The 16435-nt window shown below is 35.9% G+C and overlaps 1 protein-coding gene across 2 annotated transcripts in view; it reads left to right on the forward strand.

Moving 5' to 3' along the window:
• The window catches only part of TNPO3 (transportin 3), a 99547-nt gene that overhangs the window by 25773 nt on the left and 57339 nt on the right, over positions 1–16435 (forward strand). For both annotated transcript variants that reach the window (XM_072652786.1, XM_072652787.1), the window contains exons 3-4: positions 10108–10181; positions 11034–11190. In XM_072652786.1, the coding sequence (XP_072508887.1) occupies positions 10108–10181; positions 11034–11190 (231 nt within the window). The remainder of the gene's footprint in view (positions 1–10107; positions 10182–11033; positions 11191–16435) is intronic.

A 16435-nucleotide genomic window follows, 5' to 3' on the forward strand; every position in this document is an offset into this window, starting at 1 on the left:
ACAAAACGTAACACAAGAAAAAATAGTCTGCTTCATTCTGTGATCCAATTCCATAGTTCTTTCTCTGGATGTGGAAGGCATTTTGCCTCGAGTCCTTTGGGAATTTTTTAGGTCCTTGCATTGCTGTGAAGGGCTAAGTCTATCAGAAACTATCCTCGCACACTGTGGCTGTTACTATGTACAAAGTTCTCCTGGTTCTGCTCCTTTCACTCAGCATCAGGTCATATAAGTCTTTCCAGGCCTCTCTGAAGTCTTCCTGTTCATCATTTCTTATAGCACAGTAGCATTCCATTACATTCATATACCACAACTTGTTCAGCCATTCTCCAATTGAGGGGCATCCCCTTGATTTCCAGTTTTTGGCTACCACAAAGAGAGCTGTATAGCATCTGTACAGCTCTCTTTGTGGTGGCCAAGGGGATGCCCATCAATATGAATGTATATGAATGTAATGGAATGCTGTTGTTCCATAAGAAATGATGAGCAGGCAGATTTCAGAAAACCCTGGAAAGACTTACATGAATTGAAGCTGAGTGAAGTGAGCAGTACCAGGAGAATATTGTACAGTAACAGCGGCATTGTGTGGTGATCACCTTGGCTCTTCTCAGCAACACAGTGATCCAAGACAATTCCAAAAGATTCATGATGGAAAGGGCTATCCATCTCCAGAGAAAGAACTGTGTAGTCTGGATGCAGATTGAAGCATACTATTTTGCCTGTTTTTGTTTTTTCTTTCTTGTGCTTTTTTTCCTTTTGTTCTGTTCTTCTGTCACAACATGACTAATGTGGAATTATGTTTAACATGATTCTGTATGTATAACCTATATCGAATTGCTTGCTATCTTGGGGAGGGGGGGAAGGGAGAAAAATTTGACATTCATAATCTTACAAAAATGAATGTTGAGAACTCTTTACATGTAATAGGAAAAAAATACCATTAAGTGTAAAAAAAAGAGAAAATAACCCCTTAAAAATTAGAATTGAGCAAAGGAAAGCTAATGGTTCTATGAAATGTCAAGAAACAATAAAACAAAGGCAAAAGAATGTAAAATTAGAAGAAAATGTGATGAAATATGGAATAAGCAACTGACCTGAAACTAAATCAAAGGAGAGATAATTTAAGAATTATTGGACCACCTGAAAGCCATGATCAGCAAAAGAATGTAGACTTCATATTTCAAGAAATTATCAAGGAAAACTGCCCTGATATCTTAGGTCCAGAGGGTAAAACAGAAATTGAAAGAATCTTTGTCAATCATCTCCTGAGATCCCAAAAATGAAAACTCGCAGGAATATTCTAGCCAAAATCCAGAGCTCCCAGGTCAAGGAGAAAATATTACAAGCAGCCAGAAAAGAAACAATTGAAATATCAGGGAGCCAAAGTCAGGATTGCACAAGATTTAGCAGCTTCCACATTGAAGGAATAGTGGGCTGGGAATATGTTATTCTGGAAGGCAAAGGAGCTAAAATTACACCAAGAATATAATTCCTAAGGGGGACAGAGGATATTTATTGAAATAGAGAACTTTCATGCATTCCTGATGAAAAAACCAGCTAATTAGAAAATTTGATGTTCAAACAGAAGACTCAAAAGAAGCATAAAAATGTAAACATGAAAGAGTAACCATAAGTGACTCATTAAAGTTAAACTGTTTACATTCCTATAGATGATACATGTAACTCCTAAGAACTTTACCATTATTAGGGCAGTTAGAAGGAATCTATAAAAATAGAGGGCATGGGTGTGAGTTGATTACATTGTGGGGATCTTTCCCTTCCCTGCCCCCCAAAATGTGGGATTGAGAAAGTGGGATGCCCTGGGAGAAGGGTAGAAAGGGGAAAAAATTTTTTTAAACTGGTTATAATCTTTGACATTTTTATTCATATGATAACAGTTCATCTGGTACTAAAAAAAAACACCTCTAAAAATGGTGGGAGGGAGAAAAATACATAGCTTGCACTCCATTCAGTTTCACAAATCAGTTCAGGCTGAGTAATGTCAACTCTGGCTCTTACTCTCTCTCCTTTCAATCTTTTTTTTGCATTTATTAGTGAAGTTTTTTTCCTACAAGTTATAATTAGTTAGGCTAATATTCTAGCTCACCTGCAAAACTTGATACCTGGTTGTTATTTCATCCTGGTCATTTTGTTAGTCATTTAGGTAAGCTCCTGCCAGATTGATTGTGTTTGAATTGTTGTTTGAGCACTAACATTTGCTTAAAACCCAGCACTTGACTGAATCGAAGAATATTTAACATAATTTAATATCAAGTGGGTCCGTAAAAACAGGACTCCTTAGTAATGCTAGAAAGGCCCAAGTTTTACTGTCTTGATAAATTGTTATATGTGTGTGGAGAGAGAGAGAGACGGGAGAATTTTTTTTCCAATTACATGTAAAGACAATTTTTAACATTCATTAAAAAATTTTTTTGAGTTTCAGTTTATTTCTGTCCCTCTCACACCACCCCATCCCTAAGATGGATAGCACTATAATATAGGTTATGTATCTGTAAATCATGTAAAAGATTTCCATATTAGTCATATTGTGAAAGAAGAAACAGACCAAAAAGAACCACAAAAAAATTTTAAAAGTGTGAAGTAGTGAAAATAGTGTGCTTTGATCTGCATTCAGAGTCCATTAGTTCTTTCTCTGGATATGGATAACATTTTCCATCATGAGTCTTGGAATTGTCTTGGATCATTGTATTGCTGAGAAGAGTTAAGTCATTCCTAGTTGATTATTACACAGTGTCTCTGTTACTGTGTACAGTGTTCTTTTGTTTTGCTCATTTCATTTTCCTTCAGTTCATGTAAGTCTTTCCAGGTTTTTCTGAAATCTTCTTATCATTTCTTATGGAACAATAGTATTCCATTATATTCACATACCACAACTTGTTCTACCATTCCCCAATTGATGGGGATCCCTTCAATTTCTAATTGTTTGCCACAAGAAAAAGAGCTGCTTTAAATATTTTTGTGCATGTATATCCTTTTCCCCCTATTTGTGATCTCTTCGGAATACAAACCTAAAGGTGGTATGGTTGAATCTAAAGGTATGCAGTTTGATTGGCTTTAGTTCCAAATTGTTCTCCGGAATGGTTGACTCAGTTCACAACTCCACCAACAATGCATTAGTGTTGAATGGGGAAAATTTTCTCACATAAAGGAAGAACATTTATAGTGGAGGGGAATATGGAAGGAAGAGGGGAATAAAGAAGGTAGTGGGCAGTTCTTCAAACTCAAGAGAATTGGCTCAAAGAGGAAGAATATATAAAGGTAAAGCCCAAAATAACAGAGTTTATGCTTCTTTCTTTCTAGGTGCTTTCTTCCATTCTAAATATATATATGGAGAGAAAGAGACTCAGTTGGGTATAAAAATGTCTTACTCAGTAGGGAAATAGGAGGAGAAGGGAATAGGAGATATTGGTGGGGGGGACTGGATAAAAAGAGAGAGAGAGAAGGATAAGCAGAAGAAAACAGTATGGAGGGAAATACATAATAACCTTAACTATGAATGTGAGTGGAATGATCTTATGCATAAAAAATGGAAATGAATTGCAGAATGTATTAGAAACCAGAATCCAACAATATGTTGTATACAAGAGATACACTTGAAATAGAAAGACACAGACTTAAAATAAAGGACTAAAGCAGAATCTATTACGCTTCAGCCAAAGTAAAAAAGGCAAAGGTAGGAATAATGACTTCAGACAAAGGAAAAGCAAAAATAGACCTAACTGAGAGAGATAATCAGTGAAAATTACATTGTGCTAAAAGGTACCATAGATAATGAAGTAATATTAAAAAAATTTACAGCAAGTGTCTCTGATTAAGACCTCACTTCCCAAATACATAGGGAACTGAGTCAGATTTACAAAAATGAGGACCATTCCCTGATTGCTAAGTAGTCAAAGGATGTGAACAGGCAGTTTTCAGAAGAAGAAATCAAAGCTATGTATAGTCATGTGAAGAAATGCTCCAAATCACTATTGATTAGAGAAAGGCAAATTAAAAAAAAAAAACTGAGATACCACCTCATACTTATCAGAAATGATAAATGCTAGAGGGGATTAGGGAACAAGAGGTACACTGATGGATTGTTGAGGGAGTATTGAACTGGTCTAACCATCTGGAAAACAATGTGGAACTATTCCAAGGGACAATAAAACTTGGGTTATACCCTTTGACTTAGCAGTACCACTACTAGATGTGTACACCAAAGAGATCAAAAAGACTTTAGTTACTCAAGTTGTTTTTAAAGCATGTTGCTGTTACTGTATACAGTATTCTCTTGGTTCTATCTATTCAGCTCTTCATTATTTCATGCTAATGTGCAGCTTGTCATTTTTTATAGCACGGTATTATTCCATCACTATCATATACTGCAACTTGTCCAGCCATTCCCCAATTGATGGGCATCCCTTCAATTTCCAGTTCTTCACTGACACAGAGTTGTGATAAATTTTTTTTCGAACGTAGAGGTTCTTTTTCTTTTTCTCTAATCATCTTTGGAAATAGACTTAGTAGTGGTATTGTTGGGTTAAAGGATATAGACAGTTTAATAACTCATTGAGCATAATTCCAGATTGTTCTTGGTTGGATCAGTTCACAATTCCACCAGCAGTGAATTATGTCTCAATTTTTCCACATTCCCTTCACCTTTGTCGCTTTCCCCTTCCATAATTTTAGCCAGTCTAGTGGGTACAAAATGGTGCCTCAAGGTTGTTTTAATTTGTGTTTCTCTAATCAATAATGATTTAGAACACTTTTTCACATGACTATAAATTGTTTTGATTTCTTCATCAGAAAACTGTTCATATTCTTTGACCATTTATTGATTGGGAGATGACTCGTATTCTTATAGATTTGACAAAGTTCTTTATGTATTTGGTATGAACCCTTTTTCTGAGAAACTGTCTACAAAATTTTTTCCCCAAACTGTATTATAAGGCAGTAATTATCAAAACTATCTGGTACTAAGAAATAGAAAGGTAGCTCAATGGAACAGAGTAGACATACAGTTTACAGCTGCAAATGAATATGGTAACATTGTGTTTGATAAGTGTAGGCTTATGTAAAGTATATAAGTATAAATAGATATGTAACCTAAATATAGAGATATTACAAGAGAATTTGAAGAACATGGAACATATTACCTATTAGATTTATGGGTAGTGAACAATTTATGAATAAACAAGAGATAAAGAGCAGTGTGAGGTGTAAAATGAATAATTTTGATTATATTAAATTAAAAAGTTTTCTACAAATAAAACAAATTTAGTCAAGATCAGAAGGAAAGTAGAAAATTGGACCTGTCATTTCATGGGTATGGGTATCTCTCAGGAGTATATACACTCTGAACCTTCTCTCTAGCTTATCGTAGTAGAACTTAGAGCACTGAAGTGTAAGTCACTTTTCCGGAGTAACACAATCCATGTGTGTCAGAGGTGGTTTTTAAATTCCAAGTTTTCCTTACTTCAAGGCCAGCTCTCTATCTGCTATGCTACTGTACTAAGGAATTTAATTGGGGTACAAATCAGAAGTTTTGGATGCTTTATTTCTTTTCCATCCTTTGTACTATTATTGTGTAGTGACAGGCTGAATTTTGCAGTAGTATGTATGAAATATGAAAAAGGATTAGAGGAGGGTCCCTAGTGCATTTGGGTATATTTTCTTTGGAGGTCTTAAAGAAGTCTTAGATAGGTTACAGTTTATACCCACACCAGTGAAATTATGGATCAGTAGCAGTATTTTCTCTTTCTGAGAATAGACAGATAAAGGAGAAAAGTGGAAGGGTAGATTTGAAAAGGAGTATAGATTCTGATATGTTTCATTATGTACTTTCATCTAGTGAAGGCATTTCTCACCCAAGGTAAATGGGTTAGAAGTGAAGAAGGGTTTAGGTGATTTCAGGGCAGTTCAGAGTTTTCTTGGCAGTATAAGAGGAACATGAAAGATAGCAGAAAAAAAGATGCATCAAGTGGATAGAGGGAGGAAATAATTTCTATAAAATATTACTAGAAAAAATGGGATTTTGCATATCCCTCCTTGAGCCTAATTTCAGTCTTGACTTGAGGCACTAATCTATCTTTACTTGAAAGCTAGAAGGAGGAGGGGAAGAGAGAATTACATAGCTCTTAAATTTGATTGGCTGGTACCTACATCCAAAACAAATTTCTTGAGTTCCTTCTCTAAAGCATAATTAGAGAGATAAAATTTAGAGGAGTTTGTTTTGATTTTGGTTTTTTTTTTTTTTTGAGGGGGTTTTGGTGTTGGGGTGGGGAGAGGTACTAACAGTTAGAATGTGAGTGAGGGCCATATGATTGTAAAACAGGAGGAAGAAATCAAGAAATCACAATGTCATAGTTGGTAAGGATCTCAGATCATTTGCTCCCAGGATCCCTTCTACTTTGCAAATGGTTGTTATTCATTTGTTTGAAAGCTCTCAATAAAGGAGAACCTAACAGCTCTCAAAGCAATTCATTTCTTTTGTTAGAAAGTTTTTCCCTAAACTAAATCTAAATCTGCGTCTCTTCAGTTTTCATCCATTGCCCTGTGGAACCAAGCAGAACAAAGCTAATCACCCTTCTGTCACCTTTTCTATTGGATAGAAACACTGTCCAGTACTTGAAGATGTTCCTTCCTAAGTCTTCAGGCTTAAACATTCTTAGTGCCTTCATTTGATCCTTCTGTGGCATATTCTCTAGCTTACTCTCTGTGTGAACTGGGAATTCTCTCCTTACTTGTTAATATCTTTCTCAAAATGCGGTGCCCAGAATAGAACACAGTATTGCAGATGGTTTGATCTGTGTATAGTATTTCTTTTACCTTCTCATTCTTGTTACAGTGCTTCTCAATGTAGCTAGGATAATCTTTTTCTGGGGGGGGGGGGGGGGCTACCATAGCATATTGTTCAATCATACTGTGCATAATACACTAAAAATTTCAGGGAGTAATTGTTTTCTAGACATATATCCCCCTCTTTACTAGGGAAGTTGATCATTTTGAACTCACTATAACACTCTACATTTGTCCCTGTTAAACTTTCATTCCACCCATTGTTCAACGTTATCAAGATCTCTTTTGATCCTCTGTCATCTAGTATGTTAGCTATTTTTTCTGCCTTGTGTCATCTGCAAATATGACAAGATGGCTTCTATTCCTTGAAGTAATTGATGAGGTGTTGGTTAGTCTGGGCTAAAGAGGGATGCACATTTTTATGCATTTATCAGTGATTGCTTTTTGGGTTTGGCCATTCATTCAATCAGTCCAAAATTGTCATCCAACCCACACTTCTCCATTTCATCCACAAGGATAGCATTAGAGATTTAGTCAAAGAAGTATTGTCATTGTATTTTTGAGTGAATTCTTTCAATTAATATACTATTTAGATCTTCTATTTGGAGGATCCTAGAGTAGATCTGAAAGGGTCTGAAAAGCCTCAGGTTTACATTTCTTACATAGTTACAATGGAAGATGTGTTTCAGTCCTACTTTTTAAACAAGACCTTTTCCTTCACAATTTATTTCTTGCCCTGTCACATTCTGCTTCCTTTTAGGGTATTGAATAAGATTGAATAAGATTTAAGATGATAGGAACTTTGTATTTAGGGGGAGAGAAGAAACCTCCCAACACTATTAGGCATTTCTATGTTTAGTCAAATCTTCATTTCTTCACTATGATTTTCAAATGTATTTTTAAACAATTTATTGATACATTGTATTTTGATATAACATTCTTCATAACAAACACACAAACAGTTTCCCTTCAACAAAGTATTTTCTCTGAAAAGTTTGTTGATTAACACGGGAAGATTTGGTATAATACGATTCTAACATTGATTGTCTAAGAGCCAATACTTCAAAACCTCACAGACATATTTTTCTAAGTTAATGTTATTTTTTTCTGCTGTCCCTTTCTAAGATACACTAAGATCTTCTTTTAATCTCCTTTATTTTACATCACAGTCCACATCTTTCCTATTTTCTCAAGTGAAACATGATAAAAAACTTTTAGTAAACATCTAACAGTGTCTTTTCTTTCCATTATCATAACCAAACAAGATTTTTCAAAGGCTTTACCTTTGCTTCTCTCATCCCTCCTCAATTCTCAGCAGGTCTGAAGACATACCCCTTCTTCTGCTTGTATTAGAGGAAACTTAGGATTGCTTATTCAACCATCTATATATACCCACTATGTTTTAGGGTCAGGATTTAATTCTGTATAGACCACTTAACCATCATTAGATCTAAAACCTGATTATAGCGCCTTTTAAGTCACTTATTTCAGCTTAGACCTGTGTGATACATTTCACCTTTAAATGGCCCTGTTTTGACTGAATCACTAGTTAGATTAGCCAGTGGAAATCTAAGTAGTTGACGGTATGGTCTTATGCAATCCTTTTCTTGGGAACAAGTAGTGAATTTGGTGTATTTATAGAGAGCAAATATGAAAAGTGTACATGTGTCTGTATTTCTATGTTTATACAGAGGTACTTGTTTCGTTAAGCCATTGGTTAGGGAGGGGATGTCACGTATTTTGGGTGTACAAATCTTGCTTCATAATCAAAATCAATGTAATAACTGATGTTTGCATGATATTTTCCAGCGTACACAGTGCTTGAACAGTCAGTCGACAAAAATTAAATGCTTACTATGTACCAGGCATTGTGCTAAGCGCTGTAAATACAAATAGAAACAAAAAGAAGGTCCCTACTTTCAAGGACCTTGCATTCTAACAGAGAAGACAACAAATAAAAGGAAGCTGAGGAGAGGAAGAAGATGCTCTGAGGCATGATGGGAAAGTCGAGAGGAATGCAGGCTGGAGGGAAATGAAGAGATGGCTGGCCTGGTCATTCTAGGAAAAAAGGGTGCTTCAGAGGTGTAGCTCTGAGTTATAGGGCTGAAATGAACTTCCAGGATCACTTTACATACATTTTCTCATTTGAACTTGGAATCAGGTCCGTAAACTTTGTAGTTTACATGTATTTTTGCCTAACATTGAAGGGCCATCTTAGTAACAAAAGATCATGTACTTAAAGCTGGAAGGTCCTTAGAAATCATTCAGTCCAACCCCCTCATTTTATAGATGAGGAAACGGAAGCCCATATCGGGTAAGTGATTTGCCCAAGGTTGTTATGGTGTGTAAGTGGCAGTGCTAGCATTTGGAACATAGGTTATCTGGCTCCAAATCTAGCATTTTTTTTTATATTGCCACACTGTCCATTCATTTCTGTACTACTGCCAGAAATGTGCCTGACACATGAAGAGACAAGATCTCAGGGAAGGTAAATTGTCTTTGTCTCTGAGCATTTCATAATTTTTTTTTATTATTTTCATTATCAGCGGGATAAATATCCCCTAGTCACCAGAAAGAAAGGTGACCAGCTGGATAAGGGTCAATTTTTTTTTATGTGTGGAAATTATGTAGTACAAAAATGCTTTGTTAGTTGGAAAAAAGATTTTGTCTTAGTTGACCTTTATGTCTTAAACACCAGAAAATGCTTTCCAGGCTGCTTTGACACAATTGGGAACTTGCAAGTCTCATCAAGCAGTTTTTTCCCTCAGGCATATGAACCACCTGAGAGATAAAAACCTCCAGCCTTTCAGGGAATGGTGTATTATATATGTCCTGTGACTCACCCAGAAATTGCTTTGACTCTTTATAGAAGTTTTTGGTAATAGAGTTCAAGATGACAGAAGAAAAGGCAATTGACAATCTTTAGTAAAGTGCTGATAAAAGTTCTGACTCTGATTATTGAGCTCTGGCCTCGCTGTAGTCTATTTAACCATGCAGAAAGTTTCAAGATGTTTTAAATTTTTAAAAATTAATGTTTTTTATTTTTTTAAAGAAACTATTTATCTTCAGCTCCCCCCTCCGCCAATTGTGTGTATAGATGCCCAAAACAGGTAGCTAACCTTTTTAATTTCTTAATTTAGACATCTAGTAGAAGTTCTTAATTTTTGTTCCTGAGCTTATCTGAACTTTTATCAGATTTGATGAAAGGAGTCAAGGTCTTTGATTTTTTAATTAGCACTAATAGTAACCTGACATATCATGTTCAGTATTGGTGTATTTGTTTACCAAGATTCTTTTTCTTTTATTCAGCTTGCTTTAGCAATAGCAGACCTTGCCCTGCAGATGCCTTCCTGGAAAGGCTGTGTGCAGACCCTGGTAGAAAAGTAAGTAACTTTTATTTAAAAAGTTTTACTTATATTCACAGTGGACTAATGTTGGAAGGAAACAGGTAATCTAAATATTCTAGATATTTTGATATTCTAGAGAAAAAGAGCAGCAGTTAATTTTGTAGACATTTCTTTGTAGTTAATTTTGTAGAGGTAAAAGGAGGCAGACATGCTTTTTTCCTTTTAAACTATAATGTTTGTCCTTTTTTTGAGGTTAAGGACATCTCTTTTTGTTGTTCATTTCTTTATCCATTGTCCCAAGACCTCAGATCAGTTTCTGGCAGAGGGGAGGACTAATTGAGGCTTCCCTAAACTTTCTTATTCCTTATTTCTGTCAGGACTAGATGATATTCCTTATTTACTTTCCACGTTGCCTTGTGGATTACTCCCACTAAATGGCACGTAAGCATCTCTATAAATTGTTACCAGATTATTGCAACTATATTATTGGGAAAGTTATAACAGTTTTGATTTTTGATTGAGATTATTTTTTTGTGGTTGAATGATTCCTATTCATATATAATATGCTCTTTTTTAGGGGAAAATTTGCTTTATATATTGCCGATGAATTATATTACTGAAGAAGTACAGTCTATTTTGAAGAACTTTAAGTGATAATAAAACGTTAAGCATCCAATCCTGAATAATATGAGATTTGTTTCCTTAATATTTAGCCAAACTTTTTTTCCTGAAAACTAGAGCATATCCTTTTTAACTTCCCCTTATGGTAGCTGTTAAAGCTTTTGTGGCTTGGAGTATCTTGATAGCTTTTTAAATTTCATTTATTTTGTTGTGTATTTTCTGTCACCTCTTTTTTTCCTGGCTCATTTTCTTCTTTTTCTCCCAAAGATATAGCAATGATGTAACTTCTTTGCCTTTTCTGCTGGAGATCCTTACGGTATTACCTGAGGAGGTACATAGCAGGTCATTACGAATTGGAGCTAATCGTCGCACAGAGATTATAGAAGACTTGGCTTACTACTCAAGCACAGTAGTTTCTCTGCTGGTAAGTAGGTGTGAGATGTTTACTTGTTTTCTAAGATGTTGACTTTCTTCCTCTCTGTTAAATAGTTCTTGCTCTACGACAAAAACAACAAAATTTAAGCAAAACTGATGCAATGACCTCATTCCACTAATAGTATTCATTTTTCTGCATCTGTGATCCACTCCTGTTGATAGAAGGGAAGGAAGTTTCTACATCAGACCTCTGGAACGAGCACTGGTCATTGCATTTGATCTGAATTGCGCCTTGTAATGGGGTTTCTGTTTGTCATTGCCATTGTGCGCATTGCCTTTTGGATTCTTTTTGCTTTGTTTTCGGTTAGTTTGTAGAAGTCTTCTCATCTTTATTCAACAGCATTTATTAAAGGTCTAATGTGAGTTGAACTTTGGAGAGAATAGGCAAAAATAAAGCAGTCCCTATTCTTAAGGAGTTTGCATTCTTTTGGGGGAGACAACATGTAGACAAAAAAGTAAATGTAACAGGTAGAAGTAGATTCAAAGTAATTTTCAGGGAGGAGGCGCTAGTAACTGTCGAGTGAATTTGATTAGGCTTCTAAATAAGCTTTAGAACTGCTAGAACCCCAGTTTCTAACTTTAAGGTTGATACACCGTAAATTTTATGGAGTGCCAGGATTCCTGGGGTCTTTTGGCCATGGTATTAGCACACTAGCAGAACTAAACCCACAAAATAATTCCATTGTTTCACTTTATAGCACCTATTTTTTGGTGTCATGAATCCTGTGGCAGTATGGTGAAGCTTATGGACCTCTTCTAAGAATGCTTAAATACATAGGATTAAAAAGGAAACCAATAACATTGAAATGAAAAAATGTTTGTTTTTTTAAATAAGTTTACAGACCCCATTTAAGACCCTCTGTGGTAGAAAGAGGGTATTTCATGGGGATCATCAGCACATAGGTTATAGAAATGTTCTTAGTTCTGGATTGAACATTTTAACATAAGATAAATGGAGATATGTAGTTAGTAATTAGTGAACATTTGTATTTTTGTATGTATATAAATGCATAAGACATTTATATTTAATATATATGCTTACTATGTGCTGGATACTGTGCTAAGTATTGGGGGTACAATTAATACAAAGAAAGATAGTCCCTGCCCTCAAGGAGCGCACAGTCTGATGTGGCAAGACAACATAAAAGGGGAGCTGGAAAGTTTGGCCTGTATGGAGTGGATGGGGAAGTATTAGAGGGGAAGGAGCATGATGAAGTCCCCAAATAGTACACCCATTGAGAAATAAGGAGATATCTGAGTGGAGCTGTCTCCTTAAATGGAGTTTCAGAGGTGCCAAAGCAGCGAGATTGCTTAGTGGATAGAGCAGTGGGCCTGGAGTCAGGAAGACCTGAGTTCAGATATAGCCTCAGACACTCACTAGCTGTGAATGTAAGTTCCTTGAAAGCGGGGACTTTTTTTATATTTGTATTCTCAGTAATTTTTAAAAAATCCTCAGACACTGGCTGTGTGACCCTGAGTGAGTCACTTAATCCTGTTTGCCCCAGTTTCCTCATCTGTAAAATGAGCTGGAAAAGGAAATTGCAAACCATTCCAGTATCTTTGCCATGACAACCCCATATGGGGTCACAAAGAGTCAGACACAACTGAATAAGACCTGTTGACCTATGGGTTCCATTCCAGTATTATTAAGCAAGTGATTCCCATGGAACTTTTTACTTTAGAATATATTACATTGGTTTTTGCAGGGACATTTCTTTTTTAGGTCCTTATTGTTCATGTTTCTCTGTTTATGATTTAGTTTTGTTTCCTTAGGGATTTATATTACTATTTTTTCAGAGCAGTGACAATTTGAATAATTTCAGTGAGAGCATTAAGAAGTTGTGCAGTAAAAGAAGGAGCCTTTAATGCTTTTCTCTTCTAACTGTAATATCCTTGAGTCATTCTTACAGGGGAACAATGGGCATGGAGGGGAATTGATAGAATTGGCATCAAAAGTCTATTCTAAATCAAAGAACTGTTTTGGAAGGCCACTGTATCTTGATGTATTTAAGATGGCTGTTTTAAAAACTCCATTTAATAAAACATTTAAACTAAATACTGAGGGATGACCAAAATAATACTGGAGTCTGTACAATAAAGATAGTTTACACTTTAGAAGTGATTTTCACTATGAACATCTCTTACACTACAGGAAAGCAGGGGAGAAAGGGATAAGCAGAGTGCGGGGGGATGATGGAAGGGAGGGCAAATGGGAGGAGGGAGCAATTAGAAGTAAACACTCTTGGGAAGGGACAAAGTCAAAAGAGAGAATAGAAGAAATGGGGGCAGGATAGGATGGAGGGAAATATAGTTAGTCTTACACAACACGACTATTATGGAAGTCATTTGCAATATTACACATATATAGCCTATATTGAATTGCTTGCCTTCTCAGTGGGGATGGGTGGGGAAGGAGGAAGGAAGAGAAGTTGGAACTCAAAGTTTTAGGAACAAATGTGGAGATTTGTTTTTGCATACAACTGGGAAATAAGAAATACAGGTGATAGGGTATAGAAATTTATCTTGCCCTACAGGACAAGAGAGAACATGGGGATAAGGGAAGGGAGGGATGTTAGCAGGGAGGGCACATTAGTGGAAGGGTTAATCAGAATACAAGGAGTTTTGGGGTGGGGGGGAGGGGAGAGATGAGGAGAAAAATTTGGAATTCAAAATTTTGTGGAAATGAATGTTGAAAACTTAAAATAAATAAATAAATAAATTTGAAAAAGAAATCTGGAGCCCTTCCCCCACAAAGAAGTGATTTTTCAAGGAGTTTTTCTTTGTTTTTTGCTACTCTTTGTTGCTTTTATAGACATATACCACCATATAAGATAAAACATTATATTTCCAGCAGCGTGTAAGAGAGCCATCAGTAGTTTATTTTGTAGAACCTGGAAGTAAATGCCCACACAAAGCTATATTTGGTTCTGATATCTGGTCAGAAAAAAGCTTTTTAAGCTTTCTTTCTTTAGGGGTCTCATCTCTGTATGAAATTCATTATCTCTTCTTCATCTCTTTGTTTCTCTTCATCAACCGATTTCTGCTGCCAGGGTTTTGCCGTAATTTTTCAAATCTTCAGACAAAAGAAGTTAAAAGACCTACACGTTCTGACTGTACAGTCTCATTGGTTCAGTCAGTGGTACTCTTACGGCCCCCTTTGAAGTCCTATTTCATAATTAATTAGGCTTCATTGTAAGAAGATTTTCTTTAAAATTTGAAACCATATTTGGAAAAAAGAACCTTAGCATTTCATTGTTTTTTTATATGTGTGCATATGTATATATGTGTACATATAAAAATGTTTCTATAATGCACCCAAGAATATGGACTCCTATCTTTTTGAGTATTTTATACATTATAATCCTGTTGCTTTTCAGGATATCTATAATCCCTTCCTCAAAAAACTTGTCAGATTCTTAAATCAGATTTCATATTTTAGGATTTGTCTTTGACTCTTCCCTTGCCTTTACTTTTATATTTAGTTGCTGTGCTGTTGATTCCTTCTGAAATATTTCTTGTATCCATACTTTTTCCTATCTCCTAATACTGCCCTTGTAAAGAGCTAGACTCTGGCTATTGCAAAAATTTCCTGGGAGGCCTTTTCACTGCTTCTCTCTGCTGCCTGTCTTTTATATTGTTGCCAAAAGATTCTTAATTCATAGATATTATTGTGTCACTCTTAGGCTCCGACATTTTCAGTAGTTCCTTATCACCTCCCTGGTGCAAGCCCCTTTTGTTCTGGCTTGTGAATCCTTCCCAGATCCAGTGCCAGCTTTGTCTCATATTACTCCCTTCCACATGAACTACTTCACCCAATTTTACTATCTTCCCTTCTCCTCTGAAACATATCCTTTACTATCTTTCCTCCTACCTTTCCCTGTGCTTTCCAGTTCAGTTCAACAAATATTTGTTTAGTATTTAGAATGTCTGTGTACAAGGGGCTTAATAAATGATGCTTAGGATACAAAGACAAAATTAAAATAGTTCTTGATTCCAAGGAGCTTCTGTTTTAGGAGGGATGGGGAACTAACCACTAGAGGAGTCAGAAAAGATTACCCGCAGATAACACTATTCCTGAGCTGAGCCTTGGAGGATACAGTTCTAAGAGGGGGAAGGATGGGGATAGGAGAAAGGTTATATAAAGGCATCTTTGAGATGGTAGGCTAAGTTTAGGAATCGATATAGGCCAATTTGGCTGGAACACCGAATTCACAAAGTGGACAAAATGTCTGGAAAGGTCAAGGAGGGCCATATTATGGAAAAGTTTAAATGATGGCAGACTGAGAAGTTTACATTTTGTTCTATAGACAATAGAGAGTCACTAAAGGTCTTTGAAAAAGGGGACTTAACATGTCAGACCTTTCTTTTAAGAATATTGATTTGGTTGCCTGTAGAAGAGATGATTTAGAGAGGGGAGGGACTTGAAGTAAGGAAACCAATTAGGCTCTTTCCATAGTAGGTGTGAGGTAATGAAAATGTGAATTAGGGTAGTGTTCCTGTGATGAGGGAGAATGACAATCAACAATACTTGGCAACTGATTTGATATGGGTAGGATTGAGGGAGACTGAAAAGGCTAGGATAACTGAGGTTGTGAACTGGGAAGGATGTGGTTCATTAGACAAAAAGAAAAGTTTTGATCAAGGTGGCATAGGGAGAACATAAGTTATGTTTTGAATCTGTTGTATTTGAAATTCTGATAAAATATTCAGGTAAAGCTATTTAGTGTGTGGTTATCATACTGGAATTCTAGCATGGGGCAGATTTGTTTTAGTTTACTGTTTTTTTTTCCAATTACATGTAAAAACAATTTTAAAAATTCATTTTAAAAAATTTTAAGTTCCAGATTCTTTCCCTCCTTCCCTCTCCTCCCCTCTAATTGAGAAGGCAAGCAGTTTGATAGAGGTCATACGTGTGTAGTTATACAAAACATTTTCATATTAATTATGTTATGAAAGAACACAGACCCATAAAGCAACACCCAAGAAAAGTAAAGCTTAAAAAAAGATGCTTCAATCTGCATTCACTTCTTTCTCTGGAGATGGATAACGTTTTTCATCATTAAGTCCTTTAGATCATTGTATTGCTGAGAATACCCAAGTCACAGTTTATCATTGTACAATATGGCAGTTATCATGTACAATGATTTTCTGGCTCTGCTCAGTTCACTTTGTATCAGTTCATGTAAGTTTTCCAGTTTTTTCTGAAACCTTGCTCATCATTTCTTATAGCTTGA

Source organism: Notamacropus eugenii, chromosome 3 (genome assembly GCF_028372415.1).
Source record: "Notamacropus eugenii isolate mMacEug1 chromosome 3, mMacEug1.pri_v2, whole genome shotgun sequence".
In the NCBI taxonomy this organism is placed as follows: domain Eukaryota; kingdom Metazoa; phylum Chordata; class Mammalia; order Diprotodontia; family Macropodidae; genus Notamacropus; species Notamacropus eugenii.